Raw genomic sequence first — 27,833 nt, forward strand, 5'->3', positions numbered from 1 at the left:
TTTTGTAATTAACAGGATACACCTACTTTAAAATTGAAGAGAGTTACTAATTTAAACGAAGAATTTAGTCATTGTTTGATTTTAAGAAACAGTCTGTTTTTAAGGAAGACTCGTTGATTATTAAAATTATAAATATAAATAAAATTAAAGTGAAATAGAACTTAATTTATACATTTAGAAAAAAGTACTAAAGCAAACGATAGCTTTATATATATAATTTTAATGCTAACACCAGTGATGCTAAAAATTAATTTTCGTACCTATGGGGAAAAAAAAAAAAAAAAAAAAAACTAGCTTTAATGACTTTAGATCCACATTCTAGCAATGAGAAAACCAGAATCATCGTGATCTTTTTGTTCTTCATAGATATAGAAACTCTATACTGTGCATACAATTGTTAAAACACCTACAATGTGTTTTAATCATTATGCGAACAAATACTGCATATATATTACAATGAATATGTTCAACTACATAATTATAACATATAATTTCTCTCAAGAGACAGAATATCCGGGATTTAAATCAAAATCAGTAAATTTCTATGTTATCTTTAAATAACCTACAAGTAATCTACAATGCTAGTTTTACAACTTTTTTTCGCATTTACTGTTTACTTTAATATTTAACATAATCATTCATTTATGTTCGTTTATATATTCTTCTTAATATTTTAAAATACTTTCGCTGCCTTCAGATTCTTTTAACTGAAATTACTAAATCAAATAAGGTTCATTACAGAGACCATGCTTTAGAAATAAAAGCTATAATGTTCAACATACCTGAGAGGTTAGCTGGAAAGTGTGGTACTGTAGATGCTTTCCGTTTCCTTGTGTAGATAAATATGTTGTCTTGCACTGTAAGGCCTCCAACTGTCAAATGACGTTTTAACTATTGATGGCTGTGAAACAACGAAACCAGATATTATTGCTCTAACACCAACAAACACGTCTAGGGCTGACGTTCTCTTTTGGTTGATTGTTAAACTAGCATTTGAATCTGTTAGGAATAGCTGTTAGAAATCACACAGTAATATTTATGGTTCAAACGTTTAACAATAATATGATTATTATTACCCATAAATCACAGAAAACGAAATATTGAACGCCTACAATCCATCAATAAAAGGCACTAAACATCCTAAATATTATCTATAAATCCCGCTCTCTTCATAAAAGCTTTTTTTTTTTTTTTTTACTAATATTATTTAAGCAAAATTCAATTTGGATAATATTGCAGGCAATTTTATGAAAAACAAAAATAATAAGATCATATTGAAAAAAAATTATTTTAAAATAAAATTTAAATTTTTTAAAAAAATTTCGTTCATTTGCTTTAATGCAGCCGGTTCGCCACTCCGCTTCTGCATCTCTTAAGGGCATATGGTTGCGAAACGCATACCCACTAGGCTAACCGCGCTGACTACTGAGTAGTTGTTTATAGTATTTCTGAAGTTTCCTTAAATTTTCTAACAAAACAGTTGTAATCCGTGTACAGCATTTCTCTTTTCTGCTCTAGTCCAGGATGACCTTCGCTGGTAATATCATAGGCTAATCCGAATTTGTGTCTTCTTTTCTTTTACACATCTTTAATATGTTCTGATGCAGATCTCTCGGAATTATCCTTTTTATTATAGATAGATTTGAAAAAGGTTTTTAGGAGTATTTAAATTGAAATATAACAGGGGTGAAAGTTATTTTTATGTCAAGTCATCGGCATCACAAAATTCCTGATATTACCGTCAAGATGTGTATAGGATACTATGATAGTGCTACAAACATTTACATTATTACGAACTTTCAAGAATTTTCCTCCAAATTAGTCTTGCCAGGACTCCAATATTGTCTGATCTGGTCTTCTAAGGCACTCTTAAATGCATTAATCCACCTAGATCTTGATCTTCTGCGTCTTTTTCCATCCAAGCTAGCATCAAATACCTGTTTAGCTAACCTTTCTTCTCTCGTTCTGTTTAAGTAACAATATCACCTGAGTTTAGCTTTGTTCACACATTCATGGTTGCTAACATTACCAAGCTTCATCCTAATCTCTTCATTTTTATTATGACTAGGCCACTGATGGTCTAGGTCTCCAGTCATTGATCAAATGACTGGAGACCTTAGAGATATGAGAGGTCAGAGATACTCAGGTCAGAGCAACTTAAATATAGCCAACTCTCTGATCAATTTTTAAAATTGCATTGTCTTCTTTAGTTAGTTTAGTATTTTGACTGCTTTCTTTCTTATTCCATATCATTTTGCTCATTAGACTCCCCCACCATACCAGAGTTGCTTCTTCTGTTGTGTATACTTCCAATATTTAATTAACTATCTTCACTAAACATTTATGCACAAATAGCTGAAATGTTTTCTTGTTCTACAGGTTTTGCATTCAGAATGCAGCTTATGTGCTTCACTGTTTTCCAGTCTTTGTCTTTTCCTTGCTGATTTTCATGCCCAGTTGGTTACGGTAGTGTTATTCAATTTCGTTAAGAAGTCTTGCAGACTCGTACTGGAGTATAACATTAACCGTATAAAGAGCCGAGATTAATTTCTCCATTTTTGATATTAGGTTTAATGTTACTTCCCCCCCCCCCTTCATAATGGGATTCCGATGATGAATAAGAGTGGAGAGAGCATTCACCGTTACACTTGAATTTTATATCAAACAGTCTTCATGTACCTCCTTCAATTCTAGCTGCCGACTTGCAACTTAAATATAGACTACACATCGCTCGGTACAATGTCCCTTTTACCATATAACTGTCGTGTTTTAAATACACTATTTGATTAAAAATATCAAGACGTCTGCTCTTCCCAACTCTCACTTTAATATTGAAATGTATTAATATTGAGTTGTCCATCTTTTGCCTATAACAGCTTTCAATCTTCTAGGACGACTATACTAGATTTTGGCTTATTTTTACAGCCCAAAATCTAGCATAGTCGTCCTAGAAGATCTTCCATTCTTCCAGAAGAGCGTTAGTAAGGTAGTGCACTGATGTCGAGCGATTTGGCCTGACTCGCGATCGGCGTTGCAGTTCAGTCCAGAAGCTGAATATCTTCTTTCTCAAGACTCTCTTCAGCTACTTGTCTCACAGACGATCAGTTTCCACATCGTGTCTCTTCGACATATATTTTCATGGGCGTTGTTCAGCATAAGTAGCGTCCATTATGCCCTTCTCCATTTCTACTAAACTTGCAGGAACACGAGCAACGGCTGTCCAACATTCTTTTACAGCGGAACTGCTGGTTGGTTGATTTATGGTTTATTCACGAGAATAGCAGAGGTCACACTGTCCTATATTACAGCAGTACACAAGGTCAAAGGTTACAGCACTACGTAAATAGTCAAAGATAAATTAGTAAATAATATGTATGTACAAAAATTAAGTTAAGCGGTGCAGTATCTGCCTATAAATAAAATGATAGTCAAATGGGTTTGTACAAATTAATTCTTTGTAAAAGGTTAAAGCATCATGCAGTTTGTGTGGGTCTGATAACATCTGCCTGAGTGTATATGGCTTGGCTAGACAGGTAAAAATTTCATTCCCCCTCTTGTAAAGTGCTGACTTCATCAGAATATGACAAACAGTGAGACAACGTGTTGCGTCTTACTATTTTTCACACACAGGTGGGTCATCAGCCCTCAGTAAATGAGAATACATAAGACGACTGTGATCTAAGCGGAGCCTAGCAAGAACAACTGCTCTTCTCTTTCTACGTTAACTAGAATGCAATGTTTAATTTCAGGCTTAATGTCATGTGATTTGTTTGTCAATGTTTCCTGTCATGATGACTGCCTTTCTAGCTGAAGTCAGAGCATTTCTTTCTACAAAGTAGACTGGCAGGTGAAAGCGTGCACGTATGTACAAAATATACTCGCCAAGGAGCCCTATGAATTAATTTTCAGTGAATTTAATATATTACTGCAGTAAAATTTTGAATTAACATCAAACCGTAGCTCGTCCCATCAGCTCAGTATTAGAAAGTGATACCCAATTTCAGATGTTGGGTATCAGAAACTAATAATACTTAGTTTTTGATACCTAACAACAAAGTACAGTATAGCACTGAAAACGTTGGAAAACCGTATAACAACTTATACAGGATAAAACGTTTGTTCAGCTTTTGTATATTGAACAAGAGCGTTGGCTAGTAATGTTATAATGAGTATTTGCATGCAAAACAAAACAAAACAAAAAAGTTAGCTTGTCTGCAAATTTTGTAAACACTTTTACTTACCCCTTTTTCTTCATTAGATATTCTCACGGAGTATTATATTTTGCTTGTAATACTTTGATCCCACTTTGCAAACAACCTTTTATTGGCTGTTTCTTTTATATTACGCCAAGAAGGTGCGACCACTATCGCAAACCGGGTAAAGGATATCGCCTCTTCAAACAACAGAGGGAATGATATCATTTAGGGTGGCAGTATTGTTCTTATGGTAGTGCCGGATTAATTTGCGTTTCCTCAGCGGACAGCTTTTAAGGAATTTACAATGAATCACATAATATTGCTCGCTACGCATTTTTCAGTCAGGTAAGGTTACGATACTTCAGAAACTTATTAGCTCTCAAGACACTTATAAAAAAAAAAAAAGGGGAAAAAAAAGGCTCTTGCTATTCTAAGCAGCTATCGTAGGTTGATAACAACTAGCACTTCTTCTTCAATATGCTTCGTAAGTGTAAAGTTTTTTATTTATTTATTTATTACAAAAGAATTATAATGGAACGATCGTATCTAGGTAATTAACCATATAAAAACTTCTGTATGTCTGATATTTTCCGCTTGTACATTGTTATAAAATACTCAGTTTGCAACCTCATTCGACCTGATATAAGAGTGAAGTTAATTCTGTTGTTTGGATTATAAAGATTCCTCTGTTTCATAGGTAGTAAAGGCCTACTAATTGGTTTCCAATTTCCATCCTTTCTAGTCTTCTTATTCCCTCACTCCTCTTTTGCTTTGCGGTGTCGAGGATTTTTCTACATTTAACCGCAAGATGGTTAGCCCTATGTTTATCTTATGCCCCGGTGTATCCTATGTCTGTAGATTCATAATAACATAACATAATAGGGAATATAACCTGGTTGTTTATCTCGTTGAATAGCAAAATGTCAGTATACGTTTACCAGTCTTTCCTCATTTACAGAAGTAGTTGACTTATCACTTTAATAACATGCCCCCATTGGTAGACAAGCCACATTTGCAACGCTAACATTTGTTTGGGCGATATTTTAAAAACAGTATGGCTTGTTTCGTTCCATCATCGATATTCGGTTCATTGGTACAGGAAGAAGAAGAAAAATAGCTTATCATTCCAGCTTCGAGATTACTAGTCTTCAGGGCATTTTATAAGTGCAAACACGTGATCATAGTATTGGATCGCGTGTTTTCTCGTGAGTAGTATAGCTATCCACATGTCGGACGGATGCTCTTTATCAGGTGTTGAGCAATGTTCTTACTGAAGTATGAAATCATGGATTGTAATTAGAGTTTAGTACTTTCCCTGCCCTTCTAAATGATGTAATGTATTTGTATTGCGCATTACGAGCATTTCTTGATCCTGAATAGATATCGTCGATTTTATATGATTTCAAAAGCTAATTTCATGCTTTTTAAATCACCAGTATGCACTAATTTTAAATCAGGCAGGTTTTACAACATGTATAAGCAACTATTAGATTCATTTCTGTCGGTTCGGTCCGTACTAGAGTACAGCTTATTCGTGGATTTTTGTTGGACGTCTTTTTTTTTTTTTTTTAAATTGAAATTCGGAATCTTTACAAAAATTGACAAAGCATCTCACTTTTGACATTAAAAACATCTTTACTGGATTTATTCAGAAATTTTTGTCATGAAAAGCTTTACGTTACTTACGGAAACTTCACTTTCTACAGTTACATGCAGAAATATCAAGGAAAAATTACGGTAAAGTCGTTTTTAACGCTGCCACGACATGATAACAACCAAATACATCACAGGACACATGTATACCTGGTACATATTTAAAAAATTTTTTTATTTTATTTTATTACAACCGAAACGTTTAGGAGCAAAAAATAATCAGAATTCTAAATATTTTTTAGACATAGTTTTTTATGTAAATAGTTATAAAAATGCAAACTCAGTGTGTGTATATTTGGTCCTATGAATAATAATATTATCATTCCTGGATTGAACCATGCAATTGACAGAAGAGTATTTCCCTCTCATTTTTTAGTTTTAAGTTTAATACTACCTGATAAAATTTATATTGCTGTTTTCTCCTTTAATAAACGACTTATTTATTTATTTTTTTGATAACACGATTAAAAAAGATGATAATTCGAAATGATGATAATCTCTGGCCTTGAACGAATATAATGAAGGTTGGTATTTAGAATTCCTTAAAAATAAAAGGAGCAGTTTAATGGCAGTCTTCTAAATTCACTTGTTGTAATAATAAATAGTGCAATGGTTCCCAACCAGTGTACTGCCATGCTCATATTCGAATGTCACGAGATTTTTTTGAATATCGAATATAGATATACCTGAACATATTTATTCGTATAGATATGTATTTCATCGATTTCTATTTATTGATTTAAGAAATGATCGAAGTTTACACAAAAATACAACGTCATTGCACCGTTTTTGGGTGTATGTTGCCATACAATTTTACAATATTGGGAAGAGCGCTATGATATTATTGCTGCAATTTTCTACCGGTGAGTGTGTATGGGGTGGAAGCGGGGATGTATGCTCAGAACTAACAAGTATTAAAAGCAAGACAAAATGCTTATCCACAGTTCACTCACTGATTAATAACTTGATGAAGGCACCAGAAGTACCCTATTAAAATTTTGACAGTTATTAAAATATGTATACGCTTTTTTTGTTATTTACAATATAACAAAAGTTTTAATTTTTATCTAAACATTTAATTAATTAATATATGCATATTATTTTATACATTAATTTTGATAAATAAAAGTTATAACAATTTTTTTGTTACTTTTCTTCTTTTAACATATATTAATTCATAACAGAAAATGGAAGGGAGCGGCAAAAAATGTTTTAAAAGTAATCGAGTTCCGTGGTGTACGGATTAAATAAGATTGGGGAATCACTGAAATAGTGTCACTATACAAGAATTCTGTTGCGAAACATCTCTTTTTTTATGGTTTTCTACAAACATCTCCTTACTTCTTGTCTTAAGTATAGATATCTCGTTTTGATTTTGCATAATTTTGTATCACGAAGGGTCTGATTGATATCCAAATTAAAGCTGCTCGTCAATTTTTAGTGCACTTTAATTTGTAAAATCCGATTCTCTTTAAATTTCATCCATCAAGAGAGAATTTCAAGTTCGCTAAATTTTATCAATAAAAATGGTCTCTGATTGCAATTGAAATAGGAGCTGATGCATACATCGTAAATATAAAATTTCATGTAATTTTATCAAAACCCGAATTGGAATTATTGTTTTGTGGAATCTTGAAATTTGTCAAATATTGTACATGCAAATAGACCGATTAAAATGAAAAATTAAGATGACTTCACGCATTTCTGCAAGGATATCAACCACTGAATTTCAATAAAATACAGATAGAAGAACAAAATGAATATAATAGTTGCTTAGGCGTTATTGTGTTCTATGGGCAGATAGTAAATTTTGTTAACATCTTTCACGGAGAATACAAGAAATGCATTCTTTTCCATCATTACAGACCACACTTCAGACACCTATCCACAAAGGATTTGATAAAACTACAAAAAAAAAAAAAAAAAAAAAACACCTGTAACGCTACCGAAGAATTCCTTGGAAGGCGGAGAGGTTGAAAGCCGTCGCAGCAATAAAGCACTCCTTTAATCTCAATAATCCCATTAGCTCTTGAAGATCAAAATGGAAGAAAATTATTTAGCAAACAAGAAATCACAGAAGAGGCAAAAAATTTCTACATGAATCTGTATAAAAGTGAAGACAGAAAAAATATTTCGATGGAACACATTACAAGACTCAAGGAAAATAGATGGACAAAATATATACTGCAGTGGCGGCCATATGAAGGTAAAAGATCAGCTGGAAGAACTGAAAGAAGATGGTCGGGTGATATAAGAAAAACAGTTGGAACTCTGGCACCAACGAGCTCAGGATAGAAACAAATGGAGAGAATTGGGCGACACCTATAGCCAGAAGTGGCTATAGAAACGGTTAAAAGAAGAAGAATGGATTACCACAAAATTATTTTTCCACTGAAGAAGCTGTTTTAAAGTGCAGCAAAATATCAGTGACGTAATGAATATCTTATTTATGTCGTTCGTATGGCGTCATTTAATACATATACGATGAACACACCTGTTAGAATTGATTTGTCTATACTCAAGTTGTTCCTCATCTTTGATTGGTTAGATCTGTGTTGAATTTCAGTATTTGGAATTCTTTCAAAAAAAAAAAAAAAGTTTTCGAGGCCTTTCGACTTTTGTTTGCTATATTTTTTTTTTTTTTTAAATTCAGAAATCTATTAGTAGAAACCAAAATACAACTTTCAGACCACTGAAAATTGCATGTTTGGCTGTGCAATTGTCTGCTATCTACAGACGTTAACAGTTATTCATTTCCACAATGAAATTCGAACCTACAGTCAGTTGGTCGGAAAGTGGAGACGCTATCCGCTCAGCCAATCAAGGCTTACAGCATGGTTCTCTGAGTAAATAGAGAAATAAATTATTAGAATAAATTATAATTTATTTTAATCTCATCATTTAGCTTATGATTTTAAGATATGGTCGCGCGAGTATAAAATATATGTTAGTAAAATATAAAAATATATTTATATAAAATATATGATAGTTGTTGAAGTTAAAAAAAAAACAGAAATAAATTATCTGAACAATTTAAGCAATTTAAAGGCGAGCTGTTTTCATTAATTTATATTAATCGATTTTTGTTTTAAATTTTTCATGTTGGATGGTGGAAGAAAGCGAACTGGGGGAATCAGAATCTCTGTCATACACTATGAGAAAGCTGTTATCACACGTTTTGTTTTTAAAATAGCGTGATGTCATTAAACGATAATTTTTAAAACAGTTTTAGTTGAAACAAGTTTTATATCGTATGTGGGCTAAGGGTTTTTTTTTGTAATTTTTTTATCATGTGGAAACTCTGCTATACAAAATAAGGAACTTTTTCAAACCATTTTTAGGCAAACAATAAACGAGGCGGTAATTTTACAACAGGTGATGAAATCCATTTCTCACCTAAAGACAATCACAAGCATCCATGCCCATAATGGAATTTTAACCTGCAATCTATTGGTTGAAGTGCAGGTACAGTGCATTAACTACTCGGTGTCAATAGCCGGCAAGATTAGTAATTTCACCTTAAATGGTTAGCTCAGTTTTATTTTCACTTGTCTCTGATGCCCAATTCTCAAAATAGCTGTTCTTTCATTCATATTCAGAAATTCAGTGATTTTCGAGTAATTTTGAAGTCTTTTGGCCCTGGTTTGCTAAAGAGTTGAAACATAGGATTTTATTGAACTGAAATTGTTTATAATTCATGTAGTTAAACTAATTCAGGTGCAATACTACATGTATAAAAACATGAAAGAAGACAAAATAATTGGAATTATTGAAAGACGAAATAATCCTATTGAAGAGAGAGTGAAAAGATTTTATTATGCAATATATAAGCATGTATTTTGTTGAAGAATACTTTAAAAAAGGTTTTAAAAAAATCACAAATGTTAACTATTTTTTGGTAGACTTCGATTTTTTTGTTGAGGGAATGAAGAGTCCCGAGTTTTTTTTTTATTAGAATTTGTATATATTTTTATTAAAGCTAATGTCATTCAGGCCCTCTCTTCTAAATGAACAAAAAAGTCAATAATCGTGCTCCTTTTCATTTTCCAAATTGACTAGGAACTCTTTTAGTCCTTACCTTTGGAAATCGGCAAGCCGCCATTCGGCTTACCCTAACTAGCATTATTTATGAAATAGCGAATTCTCTGGTCTGTTTTTCCGAGTTTCAAGTTTAAAAATCCGAGTTTCCAGATTTTTAAACTCAAAAACTTGCCTACGCCAACGATCGCTTGATTTGGGAAATAGTTAACAAAATGCCAAAGAAAAAGTTCTTGTAGTAGTCGACTTACAGTGAAACCTAGAATAGTCTTTTTTTGTTCTGTCGAACAAAAGTTATTATTACTGAGTTCTCAGTAATAATAACTTCCACATGGAAGTTATTATTACTGAGTTCTTTCTTCCTCATACTTTTATATGAACTAGGAACTCTATAATAGTTTTCTATAATATAAGTTATCAAATCTCTAAAGATTATACTATGTTCCAGCGGAAATTTCTAAGAATTGACAGTTTATCCACTGTATCTCTATTTTTCATTTAGCTTAGCTGCATTTTTGATTCACTTCTTTACACAAAATCTTTGCATAAACAGAATTCTCAAAAAAAAAAAAAAAAGACGCTTTCCATTTATTTGGTTTCCATTCTGTTGAACAAGCTGAAACGAGGATGTTATTGAGCAGTAGAGTGAGTCAAATTGTTCTGATCTTGAGTCAAAATAATGGATGAATCCAATATGACAGGCGTTTCATACTAATATATGACCTGTTATATTAGTATGAAAATAGTTTCGAAACTAAGAGGAATAAACCTATCCCATTCAAGCACTCGAGTTTTTCTTACTCATCTTAAAAATGCATAATTGGTACAGGGTAAATAAACACTTCTCAGTTTTGGGACATTTGCGAAGTGGTTAAAAATATTTTTACAAGTACAGTACTTAGAAGTAACGATATGTTGTTGAACTAAACATTTTCTTTCTTTTTCTTCTCAATTTACGTCTTTACCCAGATAATTCTTAGTTTTTCCTATAGTTCTAGGTTACATCAAATACGCAGAAAAACGGCAAATTTATTGATTCAAAAAAAAAAAAAAGTATTGTTATTTTATTTATTATCATTAGGAGGTGTACTGATCCATAAAATTAGCCACGTGCTTTGCACCTGATTTATAAACAAAATATATCTTTATCATAGAAGAATTATGGGCTCTAATATCCTTCACTGAAATTTAGTTGTAGCTATAAAAACATTTTAGCATTCGGTGAAAATAACAACCGACAATACGTATTTCATTAACAAAAATTATTTTTGTTAACTGTTGTTCTTCTATCAGTTAAAAACAATTAAAAGTCATGATACGATCTCTAGGCTATTGAAGTTTGTAATATCTTTGTATAATGAAAATATAGACTTTCCTCTGTTTCCATGCTAGCAGAGATTTACTTCATGTTTCTGTTGTTGTCTAAAATAACTATAATAAATGTTTTTATTTTTATTTATTTATTTGTTGATTGTTAGTCAAGAAATGACATTTCTTGCGTACGCAAATAAATTGAGCAGTTAATGGCTATAGTTTAGTAATATCTAAATAAACGTTGTACAATAGATTTTAAGGGATGGAAGAAGTTGCATTTATTTCATTTTCTCGAATCAAAAGAAGACGTATTAGTTAAGCAAAAAATATTTCTTGAAAACTTATCTGTAGAAAGAAATAGAAAAAAGTATCTTTCATTTGTCGTCAGGGCCGGATTAAGACCCATAGAGGCCCTAAGCACTTAAAAGATTTTGGTGCCCCATATATATGTAATTCAAAATATAAACAATAATAAACCATAAAATAAATTTTTATTCTTCAAAATGAAACAAAACTTATAGTAAGATGGAAAATAATGTTTATTTTTGTGTACTTCAACTTTATTTAGATTTGAAAAGTTTTCTCCTACTTTTTTTAATTGCAAAGTCTTTGATCAGATCCTCAAAATTAATCTTACGTAACACATCTGCTTCTATACTTAGTAGAGATAAGGCATTCAACCTGCCTTGTTGCATAATTGTTCTGATGGGAATTTTAATATACTTCAACTGAGAAAATGAACGCTCTGTTGAGCAATTTGTGACCATTAATGTTAAAAATATACGAAAGGCAATGTCTGTATTTGGAAAGGCACGCTCAATATTGTCTTCTACAATTATTTTATAAAGTTCAGCATGACTGAATCTTGTTTTTACATTTTTTATTGCTCTGAACTTATGGCGCACATATGAGTGAAACTGCTGAAGCTCAGCTGAGAAATTGGGTGTTCAAATCCTCTGGGTAAGCATCAATCAGCTTTTGACAACACTGAGAATACTTTCAACTTCAGTAAATGATGAAATCACTGAAGTAGCATTATGTGGCACATCACTTAGAAAAGAAAATCTCTCTGATATTTCTTTATATATCTCTCCTCTTCTTCTCATCTCAGTTTCAAGTTTGTCAACAATTGTGTAAAAGGTGGTGATACGAAATTTATCTCTGGCATTCAGATATACTTCTGGAGCATCTCCGTCATTGGGTACCTTCTTTGTGATACGTTTGCGAATTTGAGCTGCCTTGTAATCAACATATGGTAGCACTTTCTTTGTAGCTGCTTCATATCTTTCAAATTTCATTTCGTGAAGTGCACAATTGGTCAGTTAATAATCCATATAGATCTGAACATGTTTTTAAGTTGACGTCCTCATTCTGTAGAACTTGGCTTACTACGAAAATTTTACAAAATCTCATCCCAAAAATTCAACATAAAAACGAATTCTAGCTCTTGCATCCTGTTTGCAATATTATCTGCTTCTCTTCTAGTGTCTCCCTTTTGTGACTGGTCTTCGGCTATACAGTCTAACGCTTCTAAAATGTGAAGGAAAGATTTCAAAATTGCTGCTGTTGCCATAACATGTGCCTCCCACCTAGTATCAGAGAGGGATTTTAAGACATTTTCATTTCCAATACAACCTTTAAGAATTGTCCGCCGGCTGGTTGAGGCTGAAAAAAAGGTATAGAGCAACCACACTGTAAAGAAGAAATTAACCGCCTCTTGACAGCAGTCAACAGCACTTCGGCCTACCGAATTTAGTGAATGAGCTGCACAGGGCACATATATAGCAAACTTGTTTGTTTCTAAAATTTTTTGCTGCATCCCCTTATAACGCCCAGACATGTTAGCAGCGTTGTCATAAGACTGACCCCTACATTTTGAAAAGTTTAGCTGACAAACTTTACGTAAGTACTGCAACCTGATTTGCCATTTCCTCACCGGTATGGCTTTTCATTTCCAGAAAGGTTAAAAAGCGTTCAATAGGCTGTCCATGTTTTAAGTATCTAAGTACAACACTAAACTGGTCGATATGTAACAGATCTGGTGTTGAATCAACTGACAAACTAAAATAACCAGAAGATTTTACTTCATCAACAATAAGCACGTGGACCTTTTGAGCCATCAGTTGAATGAGTTCTTCACAGGTGGCTTTCGACAGATAAGAAGGATGTCCATATTTCGTAATGTGACCTGCTAAAAATGGATCAAACTGACTTATGAGCTCAAGCAGTCCTAAAAAGTTCCCATTTTGCAATGATCCAAATCTTTCTTCTGTTCCTCGAAAAGCCAACCTGTTCAGATAACGTACGAATAACAGCTATGACACGCCCTAGGACATGTTCCCAGTAATCACACTCTTCCTGAATTTGTTTTTCCAACTGTTGTCCCAACCCTACACCTTGTCTGCGAGTTAAGTATGTTAGCATAGAGTCTCAGCGAGTAGTGTTTTTTTCATGTTGATCAATTACAATAGTATTTCACCAGTCACTGAACCCTTCTCTTGTAACAAAATGTGAGAAATTTTTAGGAGCAAACAGTTTACAAACAAAACAATAAACTGATCCCGTTGATGGTGAATACAATAACCACTCTCTCTTGTATTTCTCACCATTGGCGGCTTTTGTCCCAACAAAAAGTTTCTGCGAACAGTATCTTACTGGTTTGCCACTACTGAAATGTCGGTAAGACTTGTCAAATGGCCCATTGTGGTGTTAACAGTCACTGGGTCCACAAGCAGTCCAATAAGCCACGTCATCAGCAGAGAAATCAAGCCACAACCCTGGATCTTTTGCTATATTTACTTCATCTTTTGCAGACTGAATCATTTCGCCAACATCACCATGGCCCACTAAACTTTCATTTGCAGCAATTATTTCAACCTCAGAATGTTTTGTAAAGCAACTTGCATCAACATTTGCAGTAGAGATATCAAGAGAATTTACAGACAAAATGAGGTCAGTAGTGAGAATGTGCTAGATGAACCTGCTTGTGACATCTTGATGATTCCAACATCATCATATTTTGATTTTGAAGTGATCAAAGTGGTATTTGTGTCCACTTCTGATGACGGAGATTGGCTCTGATCAGGAATTGGTATATAATGTTGTGGAACTTGTGTGAAGAAATCAGTCAGCTTTGCAATCTTGGAATCTAATTCCAAAGTCTCCTGTTCTTCCTTTTTTGATAGTTTTCGCTTTTGTGCGCCACTTAACTGAACACGTTTCATCTTGGTTCTTGGGATCTGTTAAATACAGAAATAAAAAGATTATTTTGTTGAATATTAGGTGACAATCGACACAGTTACACATATCACAGACAAAATCATACGAACAATTTAATTTTCAATATCATATCTGTTCATCTCTATTCCTGTTCATATTCCTGTTCCTGTTCTCTATTATCGAATCATATCTGTTCATCTCTATTCCTGTCAGATAATGCTGACAGGAATAGAGATGAGCAGATATGATAATTTTTGACAAACAGGTTATTGTTCCTCTGTATCGAGCCTTGATAAGACCCCACTAAACTACTGTGCCCAAATTTAGGCGCCAGGGTTTTTCTTGATAGGGAGGAGGTGGAGAGGATCCAGAGACGAGTGACCAAGATGATAGAAGGTCTGTGGAATGAACCTTATGAGAACAGGTTGAAGATTTGTAGGTTGAAAAAATTGGTTGATAGGCGGAAAAGGGGTGATATGATTGAGACATTCAAATTACTGAAGGGTTTCTATAAGATTAATCCAGAAGATATGTTTCAGAATATGACTGGTGGTGGGAGGACTAGGGACCATCCATGGAAGCTTGGTAAGAGTGTGGTTAGCAAGGGTGTTAGAGCTAGGTTTTTTACTTGGAGAGTGGTGAATGAGTGGAATAAGCTACCAGAGTCTGTTGTGGGTGCTACGACCGTGAATGAGTTCAAGGCGAGGTATGATAGATACTGTGTGAATGTCGAATAGTTGTTCTTTACATGATGTTAGGGCCTTCCTCGATGAGTCTGTAGACTCCTTGGAGTTGCCTTGAATAATAATAATAATAATAATGATAATAATATCTTTAGTTTCATCTTCCGTAATGTCAAAAAGAGCCTGGTAAATTTGCTTGATATTATTTTTAAGTGGCTTTATTGCTTCTACTCTACTTTCCCACTTAGTAGCAAAAAGTGGTTTTAAATTTAAAACATGAATATGCTGTTTTAATATATCCCAACGCTTCACAGATAAAAAAAAAAAATCAGCTAACGCCTTTTTATTCCCGTATTCCCCGCTTCCCCGCTTATTCCCGTATCCCCGCTTCACAGATATTGAAAAATAATTATATAATTCCTGTATTACTCCCCAAAAATTACAGTTTCACAGGATTTCTTAGCTGCATCATTAACTTCCAAATTTAATGAACGAGCAGAAGACGGAATTAAAAAAAATGCCCTTGAAAAAAGCCCTAAAATTTGCAGAGCAATGTCACTGTTTCAGCCACAACCGCACATCCACAAAGGGCAAAGCACAGCATAAGAATGGATTCACGGTCTGTCTTAAACTAATAATTTCCACTAAAAATATAATAAACAATCGAGAATATTTATACAATTTTCGCTGAGTCGATGTTTACTCCGTGAAATAAAATCTGTGGTAATATTCATAACGTTTCACTTCAAACAAATTCTAATAAAATTGGTGATGTACTAAGTTAAAAATATTGTTAGATTATTAAGAATTCATAATAATTTGACTGATTTTAAATTTCATTTTTATTGGATTAACTATAATTTGTAATTGTTTAATTTATATAGTATGATATAATTCGAGAATAAGAAAATTTATATATATATATATTTATTATTTCCCTCGATGAAATGGTACCCCTCATCTTCAAGCGTCCTTGTGCAGGCACAATCTGCACAACCGCACGGCGCCGCCCTGCTTAGAAATATCGAAAAAATTAAGAAAAACTTAGATATGTCATTAATGCATAAAATGTATCTAGATACAAGTCTATTTTATCATTTACTACCATGAACTATACACAAATCTATTATAAAAAGTTAAATTTTATCATAACTTATGCACACAAACATTTACATGACCATTTGCCGTCGAGAGAAATATAAACAAACTTAAATATGCAGTATTTAATCATAACTGCATAAAATTAACTGTTATTGATTTGTTAAATTAATTAATTATCCTAAAATTAAAAAATAAATATTTAAAAAAAATTCAAAAAATTAAAATTTTTATTTTATGCTCATTAATATTAAAATTTTTATAACAATTCATTCATTAGTGTAAAGCAATCATATTGCTGCTTCTTCGTTATCAATGCATGAATCATTAGCCTGTAAATAAATATCAATAATTTCTTTTTCACATTATCTTTTTTCATTTTTGATTTCTAGTGTTAGTAATACGTATAACATCCACAGTATTTTATATCATATAAGATAATATTAATGTAGGTACTGACAGACATACGATTAATATCTTGTAAACAGACAGACGTAAACTTATATTATCGATAATTACAGTACAGTACAGTACAGTATTGTAAATGTATTTTCAATTCCTTATGATTTTTCTTTAATCTTCTTCTTCTTCTGCAGCTTCTCCCACTTAAGTGGGGTCACTGTTGATTATGAGTCCCCTCCACATCCTACTGTCTTGGGCTGTCATCACATCTAAGTTCTTCATCCTCAAGTCCTCTTCTACCAGCTCCCTCCATCACTTCTTTGGCCGCCCACGCTTCCTCCTTCCTTGCACATCCATCTGCATGACCCTTCTTCCCATATATTCGTCCTCCCTCCTCATCACATGACCAAACCATCTAAACCTTGCCTCCTGTATCTTCGCTCCTAAGTTCATAACTTTCACTGTTCCCCTTACATAGTCATTTCTCAGACGATCCTTTCTGGTCACACCGCACATCCACCTAAGCATTCTCATCTCTGCTACTTCCATCCTGCTGATGTTATTTTTCCTCAGAGCCACAGTTTCTATAGCATACGTCATAGCTGGCCTCACTACTGTCCTATAGATTTTGCCTTTCAGATTGATCGGCATCCTCTTATTGCATAATACTCCAGCCATCTCCCTCCAGTTCCTCCAATTCCTTCTCAGCTCCTCCATCTTCTTCCACTGTTGAACATAAGTATCTAAAGTCCCTCACCTTCCTGATGACATTTCCTTCCAGCTCCAGATGTGTCTCCTGGCCGCCGCCCACTATGCAACACATATACTCTGTCTTACTTCTGCTCAGTCTCATACCTCTCTCCTCCAGTACTTTTCTTCATCATTCCAGTTTAGTTCCCGCTTCTTCTCTTGAATCTGCACACGGCAAGATGTCATCTGAATACAACATTGTCCAAGGCGCATCTTCTCTCACATCATCCGTCACAATATTAAACCGAAACGGACTTAATACTGACCCTTGATGCAAGCCAACTGTTACTTGAAAACTTTCTGTCTGTCCCAGACAGGTCCGAACACTTGTCTTCATATTTCTGTACATCTTTCGCACCAACCTGACATATTTCTCTGGTACCTTCTTCTCCTTCAGGCACCTCCAGACTTCTTGCCGTGGCACTCTATCGTATGCTTTCTCCAGATCAATAAATGCCAGATGTAGCTCCCGTTGTTTCTCTCGAAACTTTTCCATCATCTGCCGTAACAAAGATAGCATCTGTTGTTGATCTACCAGGCGTGAAGCCAAATTGTTCCTTTGCAATCTCCACCTCCTTCCTCAATCTTCCATCAAGAACCATTTCTAGGAATTTCATTGTGTGGGACATCAACTTTATTCCTCTGTAATTTTTACAGTCTTGTGCATCCCGTTTACCCTTGTAGATGGGGACAAGAATACTCTCCCTCCATTCCTCGGGTATATTTTCCTGTTGGCAAACTTTCATGAACAGGTCCGACAGCACGTCAATTCCCTCTTTCCCCAGTGCCTTCTATGCCTCCGCTGGAATCCTGTCGTGGCCCACCGATTTTCCATTCCTCATCTTCTTTATGGCCTCTGTCACTTCCACTCTTCTGATGTTCTGCACCATCCCCTCAGAAGGCTGTCCATCTTCTCTGTGAGTCCTTGCATTTTCCTCATTCAAAAGTCCCTCAAAGTATATTCTCCATCTGTTTCTTATGTCCACATCCCTCCATAATACTCTTCCTTCAGCGTCTTTGATCTGCCTCACATGTAAGATGTCCTTTACTGCTTTATTTCTACATTTCGCTAGTTGGTAAATTTTTCTCTGTCCTACCTTTGTTTCTAATTGATCATACAGATCTTGATATGCCATGGCCTTCGCCTGTGCCACAACTCTCTTGGCTTCTTGCTTTCTCTCTCTGTACACCTCTCTCCTCTTCCACTCTTGACTCATCCCACTTCTACTTTGCCTTCCTCTTAGCTGTCACTTAGCTTATGATTTTTCTTTAATAACATTTTCTTTTCTCTAGCTTACTTTCTTCTTCATTTCCAGGCTTATAGACCAAGTGGCCAGTTTAAAAAATTAAAAAATCAGCTAACGCCTTTTTATTCCCGTATATACGGGAGTAGGCGAGGCCATTTAGCCCTATCTAACTTTTGGAGACTGAGTGGGCAGTTCAATCTCCACTGGTACCCAATCAGAGACAGATGGCCCAAGCCTATCACTAATTAAGCGGTACGCAGTGAAGAGAGACGGCTCAAATGTGCCGCCATCTCGTGGTGACTAACCCTAACACAATATATTTAATGTCTGAAATAATGTGGGTTCTACGGTCGATTTTCTTGAGTTTACAGGACGAAAAACCCGAGTTTCCGGGAGGAAAAACCTGCTTGCCCGTGCCAGAGATCGACTAACTCGGGAACCGGTCGAAAAAAGGCTTAGAAAAATTTCCTCTAGTCGCCGACTAGACTCGAAACCAAGACTTCCTTCGTGCGGCCTAGCGCGATGGTGTGCAAACGCCACATCCACTGAGCTACACAGGCTCTAAGTGGCCAGTTTCGGACTCAATTTCATCTTTTTACTGATCTTCATCTGCATCTGGTACCTTTTGGGTGGTCATTTAGAATTTGTTTTGGTATTCTGTTTCTATTCATTCTCAGTAAGTGTTCTTTCCATTTTTCTCTCTAGCAAATAACTGTTTCATTTAGGAAGTTTGTAATTCCAAGTTTATTTCTGATTTTGCTGCTTTTCATTTTATTTATTTTCTTCAGTTCTGCATGGAAATTTCATTTCGGATGATTAAATTCTTCTTTCATTTGTTTTTTTTATTGTTCATATCTCGCTGCCATAAAGTAAATCAGGTTTAGCTACTGTATTATAGATTCTTATTCGTGTGTGTTTTTGTACATAATTGGATTTGAAAATTTTATTTATAATGCCTGTTACTTTTAAAAAGTTTGACAGCATCGGTTCCATATCAGCTTCATTTTCATATGAGACTGTGCAACCTAAATATTTGAATATATTTGCTTGCTCTATTATTTTGTTGTTTATTACTATTTTGCTTCTTATTGAATTATCACCTTTGAAGGCTATGACTTTTGTTTTGTCAGTTGATATTTCCATACCATATGTTCTTATCAGATTATTTACATTGCATAATGATTTTTGTAGTTCATCTTCATTATTTCCAAGGGTTATTTGGTCATCAGCAAAATGTAGAATAGTTAATCTGTTGTTACGGTTTATCTTGAATCCTCCTTTATTAGTTATCTTCCATTCTTTTATGATTTTATCTATGCATATATTAAATAAAACCGGTGAGAGAGGGCAACCCTGACCCTCCTCTATTTATTGGTTTCCAGCTTGATGTTAAATTATTGTACTTCACAGATATTTTATTATCTTGATATATATTAAATAAGACTCTAAAGAGTTGTTTTTATTTTAAAAATTTTATGGAATTTACAACCGTGTTAAAAAAACTTTTTTTATTATCCCGACATTTCGATCTTCACATGAAGATCATCATCTGGAGCGTACATAAATATACAGGACAAGCTGAGTTACATCATTAACTGTAAGCTAGAGAAACAATGATTTGATCACATGTTATTCTACTGGCGTGACCTCTGGTGGGAAAAAAATAAATAAAAAATAAAATAAAATAAAATAAAAAATAAATTTTTACATCAAGCTAAATTCTGTTTTTACAATGACAGGACTAAACATTCTTTTAGATGGTTTTCTTTCAGAAACAATTGGTGTCCTATTTTTAGTATTACAATTCTTATTTTTGATTTACAATACTGGATTTTCTACAGTCCTGTTTATAGTTGTTCTTAGTGAGGAAGGTCGAATATATACCTTCCATATGTTTAGGATTTTTAAACCATCATTGTTGTTCAGATTGGGGTGGTTGCTGATAATCTCACAGGCTTCCTTGAATTTCCGTTCATACCATGTTCTAGTGTGATTTAGACAGCTGGTGGTTTTCCAGTCAATTCTGTGTAAGGTATTCAGGGCATGATCAGAAAGGCCAGCTTCACCATAATTATTATATCTAAAAAAACAGAGCTCAGACAATTTATTCCAATGAACAAGCACTAAAAGACGAATTTAAAATTATCAGTAATAACTTACAAAAAAACGGATACAGCCAAAACACTATAAACAAAATTCTCTACAAAACCACAATAAAAAACAAAGACAAACCAGACTACAGTAAATCTATAACTATTCCCTACATTAAAGGAATATCAGACAAAATAAACAGAGTACTACAAAAGTACAAACTCAAAGCCACCTTTAAACCTCCTGCAAAATTAAAAAGCTTACTCAACTCATCCAAAGACCCACACCCTCCACTAGCTCACCCTGGAGTATACCGGATTTATTGTACTTGCAACATACCATATATAGGAGAAACAGGACGCACTATTCCTATTAGTCAAAAAGAACATAAACGACACATTAGATATAATAATTATGGTGAAGCTGGCCTTTCTGATCATGCCCTGAATACCTTACACAGAATTGACTGGAAAACCACCAGTTGTCTACATCACACTAGAACATGGTAAGCACGGAAATTCAAGGAAGCCTGTGAGATTATCAGCAACCACCCCAATCTGAACAACAATGATGGTTTAAAAATCCCAAACATATGGAAGGTATATATTCGACCTTCCTCACTAAGAACAACTATAAACAGGACTGTAGAAAATCCAGTATTGTAAATCAAAAATAAGAATTGTAATACTAAAAATTGGACACCAATTGTTTCTGAAAGAAAACCATCTAAAAGAATGTTTAGTCCTGTCATTGTAAAAACAGAATTTAGCTTGATGTAAAAATTTATTTTTTATTTATTTTATTTTATTTTTTTCCACCAGAGGTCACGCCAGTAAAATAACATGTGATCCAATCATTGTTTCTCTAGCTTACAGTTAATGATGAAACTCAGCTTGTCCTGTATATTTATGTACGCTCCAGATGATGATCTTCATGTGAAGATCGAAACGTCGGGATAATAAAAAAAGTTTTTTAACACGGTTGTAAATTCCATAAAATTTTTAAAATGAATGCTGATCACCGTGTAACCCTAAAAGAAAGGATTACTTTAAAAATTTGGTTTGGTATTTCATATTCTTCCAGGATTTCCAATAGTTTTTCTCTGATAATTTTATCAAATGCTTTGGTGTAATCTATAAAAGCTATTTCTCTAGCTTACTTTATTGTAAGCATATAGTATATAATACATACATATCATATGTGTTAATCGACTGTTTATGTTATCGGAAGGCTTCCGGTCAACAGTAGGCTATTGGGAGTCAAAAGTTATACGCGGAGTTCGGGGGATGGCGCCCCCCCCGCGTTGTTCAAGGGTAAAGTGTAGTTTAGTCGTGAACAGGATTGGATAGAAGATTAATCAACAATATAATCTCTTGTCAAGTATAATTTACTCTGTAAATAAGTGAAAAACTTTTTTTTTTTAATGAATTATCAATATTCAGGTTAGGGACTCAATAATTTACGTTGATAATTCATGCCGCTTAAGAGGATTTATTTATTTAAAGGGATTAAGGATTAAGCATGACTCTTTCTAAGTTGCCAGTAGAGGGCGCTCCTCTGAACTTTAAATTTATGAATGGGAATAGTTCTAAAATCGAAAATAAAAAGATGTATCGTTAGTCGGATTTCGATTAATTTATTAGAAATTAATAAAAATGTTCACATTGTGTTTTACTTAAATAATAACACAATGAAATTTTTTTTCCTATTATTTATGCTCAGAAAACAGGTTTGTGTATTCCGCTTTCGTTAGTAACGTTAAATAAAGATGAAATGTATTCTTGTTGATCTGTTATCGAAATACCGGAGAGAAAAATCCTTTATTTTGGCTTCTGCATTTTTTATCGTAGAAATGATATTTTATATCGTAGAAATGTATACGATTAAAGAAAGAGTTATCATTTTAATCAAGTAACAGCTCTTTCTGTATGTCATCATCACACTTCTGTATTGCATCTTTTGCAGTAAAAACAACATTAAGAGCCGGCTATTATTGTCTCCATGATAAGTCCTTTGGCTCCATGGAGTCAAAGGACTCATCGCGAGAGGTCCATATTCTTTCATGAAAAAAATATCAGGCGAACCGTGCCTTAAACCCGCTCAAAATTTCCATGCTTACCATACTTTCAGGCAGTGCATTATACTCAATCCAATCCATTCACACGCCATGCAGAGAACCTGCTTATACCCTCCTTATACAGCTTTCAGGAATGGCCTCTTGTCTTCCTACACTCTGAAAAATCTGATTTATCTGATAACAATCCCTCACCAACTTATATGTCTTTATCATATCATCTCCTCTCCTATTTACAAGACTCTACAACTTGCATTCCTTCAGCTACTCCTTATATTTGACATTCCGTGTACCTGACATTGACTTAGTAAAAATTCTCTGAACCATCTCTAATATCCTTTCTTTGAAAACCTCCTTTCCTCCTTTCTTTGAAAACCATGTAACGAAATCTGTACATGATAGTTCATATGTGGCTTGATTAAAGCCTTATACAAGGTAACCACAGTCTCTTTGCTTCTGCATGTCAGTGTCCTTTTTGTTATTGGCATAATCTGTTGCGAGTTCTTACAATTTTATTTGAGTCTAAATTTTAAGTCTCTCTAAAAATCACTCTCGAATCTCTCATGTCTTCGACCTTTTTCAGAATTTCTCCATTAATTGTATACTCTGCATCCCAACCATACCTACCAGATTTCAAGACTTTTGCACTTTGCATCATTAAACTGATATCTCTGCTCATTTGCACACTCACATAGCCTATTACAATCTTCTTGCATGGCCCCCAATATCTACTTTGCTTCTCATAGTTCTTCCCAACTTTGCATCATCAGCAAAGAGCCGCATATCTCCAGATAAGCCAGTCCCAATGTCATTAACAAGTTAAACAATAACAGTTCCCTGTGACACTCCACTAATGATTTGGGTTACCATTTCTTCATTTACAACCTGCTGATATCTATCTGAAGGGCCTATTATCCAACTTTCTAGTATGTTTCAATTTAGTTCTAGCTTGTCATGTGCAAGTCTATACAAAGGCCTTTGAAAAATCTAAATATATCACTGTATATGCATCTCCTTTATGAAGTTAATTTGTCATGTTGTTTTAATACATGGAACTGATTGTTAAGGATGACCCTTCCCATAACAAACCCATGCTGACCATCATAAAGAATACTGTTATTATTAACCCATTTCTGAATCCTAGCCTTTTGCAACTTATCTAACATCTTAACAACAATTCCAGAAACAGAGATTGCCCTATAATTTGAACTCTTAGTCTCATTCTCTCCCCCCCCCCCCACTCTTCAAATGTAACAATTTTTTATACCTTCTATTTCTTTGAGACTCCCCTGTTGCAAGACTCGGTTAAACAGGTGTGCCAAAGATGCCATTAATTCTAATTCCCTAGTGCATTCTTTCAAGACATATATGGTAATCTTTTCTCAAGTCCTATTGCCTTATTAACATCAAGTTTATTTAATTTCTCATATATCTCCTGCTCATTCCCTCCTCCACCATACCCTCTAACTCCAATATCATAAGATATTGCATGAAGCCAATATCTTATGATATAGTCTTCACAAGGATGAAATATCCGATTAACTGCTCATTGAATACTTCGGCTACATCCTCTGGATCGATTACCAATTGATTACTAGTGTCATCAACTAGCATCATTCTTTCATAGTCATATTTTCTTTTACTTGCCAGATATTCATGTTTGTTGATAGGAAGAGTGATCATTGCCTGTTTTTGACCTTTTGAAACCGATACATAAACACCATTATATATTACTATATTTTGGTATAGCAAACACTTTATATGGAGGAACACTGAGGAAAATCTGATGCAGAAGTGGCTACACTGATCACTTTGCCAGGATAGCAGTGTTCCTGTACATCTTGGTATCATATTCTTTCCCAACATATCCTTATTTATTTCTGCATTATTTTTTACCCTGATGTCTCTTCATAAGGGGAAATTTTATATTTATTATTTTTCTTATATTTATATTATACTTAATATGAAATATTCTTGTTTTAATCTTTTACTCAAGTGCAAACAAACAAAGTTTGCATGCATAATAGAATCTTTACTACTATTCTACTTGTGTATATGGGCTATTCACTTTATATCAGTTACCTCGGTATCTCATTGCAAAGCACGCTGCCTTTCTTCTTCTTCTTATTATTATATTGCTATGCATCATGGTCTGTTGTAATACTAGATGATAATGCTATGCATTATAGCCTTCACATCAAGTATATAACTATGCCGGCTTGGCTGGCTGAGTGGTTAATGTATCCGCTCTCTAGCCAAAAGGCCATGGGTTCGAATCCCTCCATGGGCATGGATGTTTGTGATTGTCTGTGAAAATACTAGTGATGGTGGTCTGGGGTAGATGGCGTTGGTGTAGATGATGAAGGTAGTTGCAGTTGGTGGACACGGAAACTCGTAGAGTAGATGCTCTCCCTCAATGAGCCTTTGGACTCCCTGGAGGTGTTACTTAATAATAATAATAATAAGTAGGACTAGTTGTGAAGATGTACAAACTTTGCTTATGCTTGAGTAAAGGATTAAATCATGAATATGATTTATACTTTGTAACCAAGATTTCTGCAAGATGCATTTTGTGTTATAATGGATGAATGACTTGCAGAAAGCAGTGGTAATTAATTAGACATTTTAAGGGACCATTTATACTATTAATCTTTATGAATTAAATAATAGTTGGCATTTGTAAAAAAATTACAAATGGCAACACATATGTTTTATTTATTAACACATATGTTTGTTCCTTGTTACAGGGAAATGTGTATCATAAAATGTGTGAGATGTAAAGCCAGATAGGACTGAGAGTGAGATTAAATGTGACATGATTGAGAGAGTAATAGTGTTGAACAAAAGAAGTATGACTGATGTAAAGAATGAAGAGTTGGCTGCAATGAGGGAGATAGCTTGGTTGCAGAGTGATACACAAGGTGAAGCAGAAGCTGGAACAAATGCAGAAATGTCTGGCAAGTGGGTCAGCTGATTACAAAATGAAAGAAGAGTGTGATAAGAGAACATGAGAGCTTGACCTAGAGTGGAAGAAAAATCAAGGAGCAAGTCTTATATGGCGATTTGATCATAAAAGGTGTGATCGATGAGAGTTTGACAAAATCATGCTTTCCAGGTGCAAAAATTAATGATGTTAGTGAGGCTATTAAAGCACCAAAGGCTGGGGTAAAAGAAATTAACATAGTGGCTGGAACGAATGATTTAAAAGAAAAAAAGTATGGCATGAGAGAGTACATGAAAGAATTACTGAAAGGAACAAAAGAAAAGAGTGAGAGAATGAAGATTATGAGTCTATTGTCACAGTATAACAGAGTAGAGCTGAGAAAGAGGTCCATAATAGTGAATGACTCAATGCATAGATTATGCAGGAAGAGTGGTGTGAAGTGAGTTTGACAGGTAAAAGGACTTATACAAGAAGGATGGTTTGCATCTGAATGGATTTCGTGTTCGGAGACTAGAAAAGTGTTGTTAAATGAAGTGAAATGGATGTACAGAATCAGGGAAACTAGAACTTTTTTTTGGGGGGAGGGAGCAGTTCAGTGGATAAGCAGACATCAGTGAGGCAGTTGAGTGTAAGAATGCGTATAAATGCGTATAATATACCTAAGTTAGTACCACTGGTAACAAACCAGAATGGGATAGTTAGTATAAAGCATCAGGATCATATAATGCACCATCATATAATGGTGGACCATCAGCATTCAATAAAATCATTTTGCCATATACATTCTTTCTTTTACTTGTAGCATATCAAAAGAATTGTTTTGGATCCTCTTTAACCTGCACTGCTAACTTCCTGCCATAATCCTTTTGCCTTTCTTACCAAACTAGTTACCCTTCTGGTGCCTTGCACTGTTCATGTGCCTGCAGGTCACATTTCTCCTTATATTCCCTCCACAATTGTTTCTTTTTTTGCAGCTACAGCTTCCCCCTAAGCTTATCATACTTACCAGTCCTGTGATTCCACATATACCCAGTCTTAACTGAAAATTACACACATTTAGCCACTTTCTAGGTCAAGACCATATGATCACTCTCACCAATTGGTGGCAACATGATCATATTCATTATAGAGAAATACTCAGATGCAATCACCAGATCAAGCATTCTCAAACCCCTAGTATATTCTGTCACATGCTGTCTCAGGTAATTATCCCTTAGTAACTGCATAAATTCCATTTCCTTCCTCCCATGTGTCATCTCCTTCTTCCAATCAATGTTCCCACAGTCGAAATCATCCATAATAATGGGTGCTCTCCACTCATTGAGTCTATTTGCTGATGCATACTATCTCCATCATCTTTTCCAACCCCTGATCTATAGCAGCATCCACTGTATATTTTCTTCTGCTGGCCTCAATCTCACACTAGATAGCCTTAAATGTGCTATTATCACTAGTCTCCAGTTGAACTTCTACTCTCTTTGATTGCCATTCAGGCTACCATCAATAACACTCCTCCCCTCCATTTTTTCCTCTCTATCCTCCCTGAACACACTGTATCCTTCACATTCTATATTATCTTCTGTTAACCATGTATCACTAATACCACTTTATGCTTTTTGCACTGGCAGGAAGTTAGCAGTGCAGGTTAAAGAGGATCCGAAACAATTCTTTTGATATGCTACAAGTAAAAGAAAGAATGTGTATGGCAAAATGATTTTAATGAATGCTGATGGTAGGAAGGTATCTGAATCAGTCAAAATAGTAGAATTACTAAGTGAATACTTTGCAAAAGTATATCATCCAGGTGGTGATATATTCAAGAACAAGAGAACCAAAGGCTTATACAGGAACTGAGGTAAATGAAATGGAGGTGCCTTAATGTAAATACAGCTTGAGTTTTACGTGAAGCAATGAGAGAATTGTCAGTGCCCTTGATCATATTGTTTAATCTAAATCTCAGCTCTGGGTTAGTCCCAAGGGAATGGAAAGAGGGGAAAATAATTCCATTGCATAAAGGAGGCTCCAAGACTGATGTAGAAAATTACCAGCTGATCAGCATATCAGGAGTTGTTGTTAGAGTATTGGAAAAGTTGGTCAAGAACAAAATACAGGAATGGATAGATG

General features: G+C 34.5%; 1 protein-coding gene across 13 annotated transcripts in view; it reads left to right on the top strand.

Annotated features, from left to right (window-relative positions):
- Window positions 1-27,833, top strand: part of LOC150093031 (terminal uridylyltransferase 4-like) — a 621,373-nt gene that overhangs the window by 57,880 nt on the left and 535,660 nt on the right. For 7 of the 13 annotated variants that reach the window (XM_090413453.1, XM_090413458.1, XM_090413462.1 and 4 more), the window contains exon 1: window positions 22,284-22,420. The exons of 2 other annotated variants lie outside the window; for them this stretch is intronic. Coding sequence is in view for 1 of the 11 variants with exons in the window: in XM_090413460.1 (XP_090269586.1) it covers window positions 4,674-4,680 (7 nt within the window). In the remaining 10 variants the exon portion in view is untranslated. 4 more of the 13 variants (XM_090413454.1, XM_090413464.1, XM_090413460.1 and 1 more) reach the window with 3 other exon arrangements.

This window comes from Typopeltis vanoorti, chromosome 24 (genome assembly GCF_054136105.1).
Source record: "Typopeltis vanoorti isolate ZY-2024b chromosome 24, IOZ_Tvanoo_1.0, whole genome shotgun sequence".
Taxonomy (NCBI): Eukaryota; Metazoa; Arthropoda; class Arachnida; order Uropygi; family Thelyphonidae; genus Typopeltis; species Typopeltis vanoorti.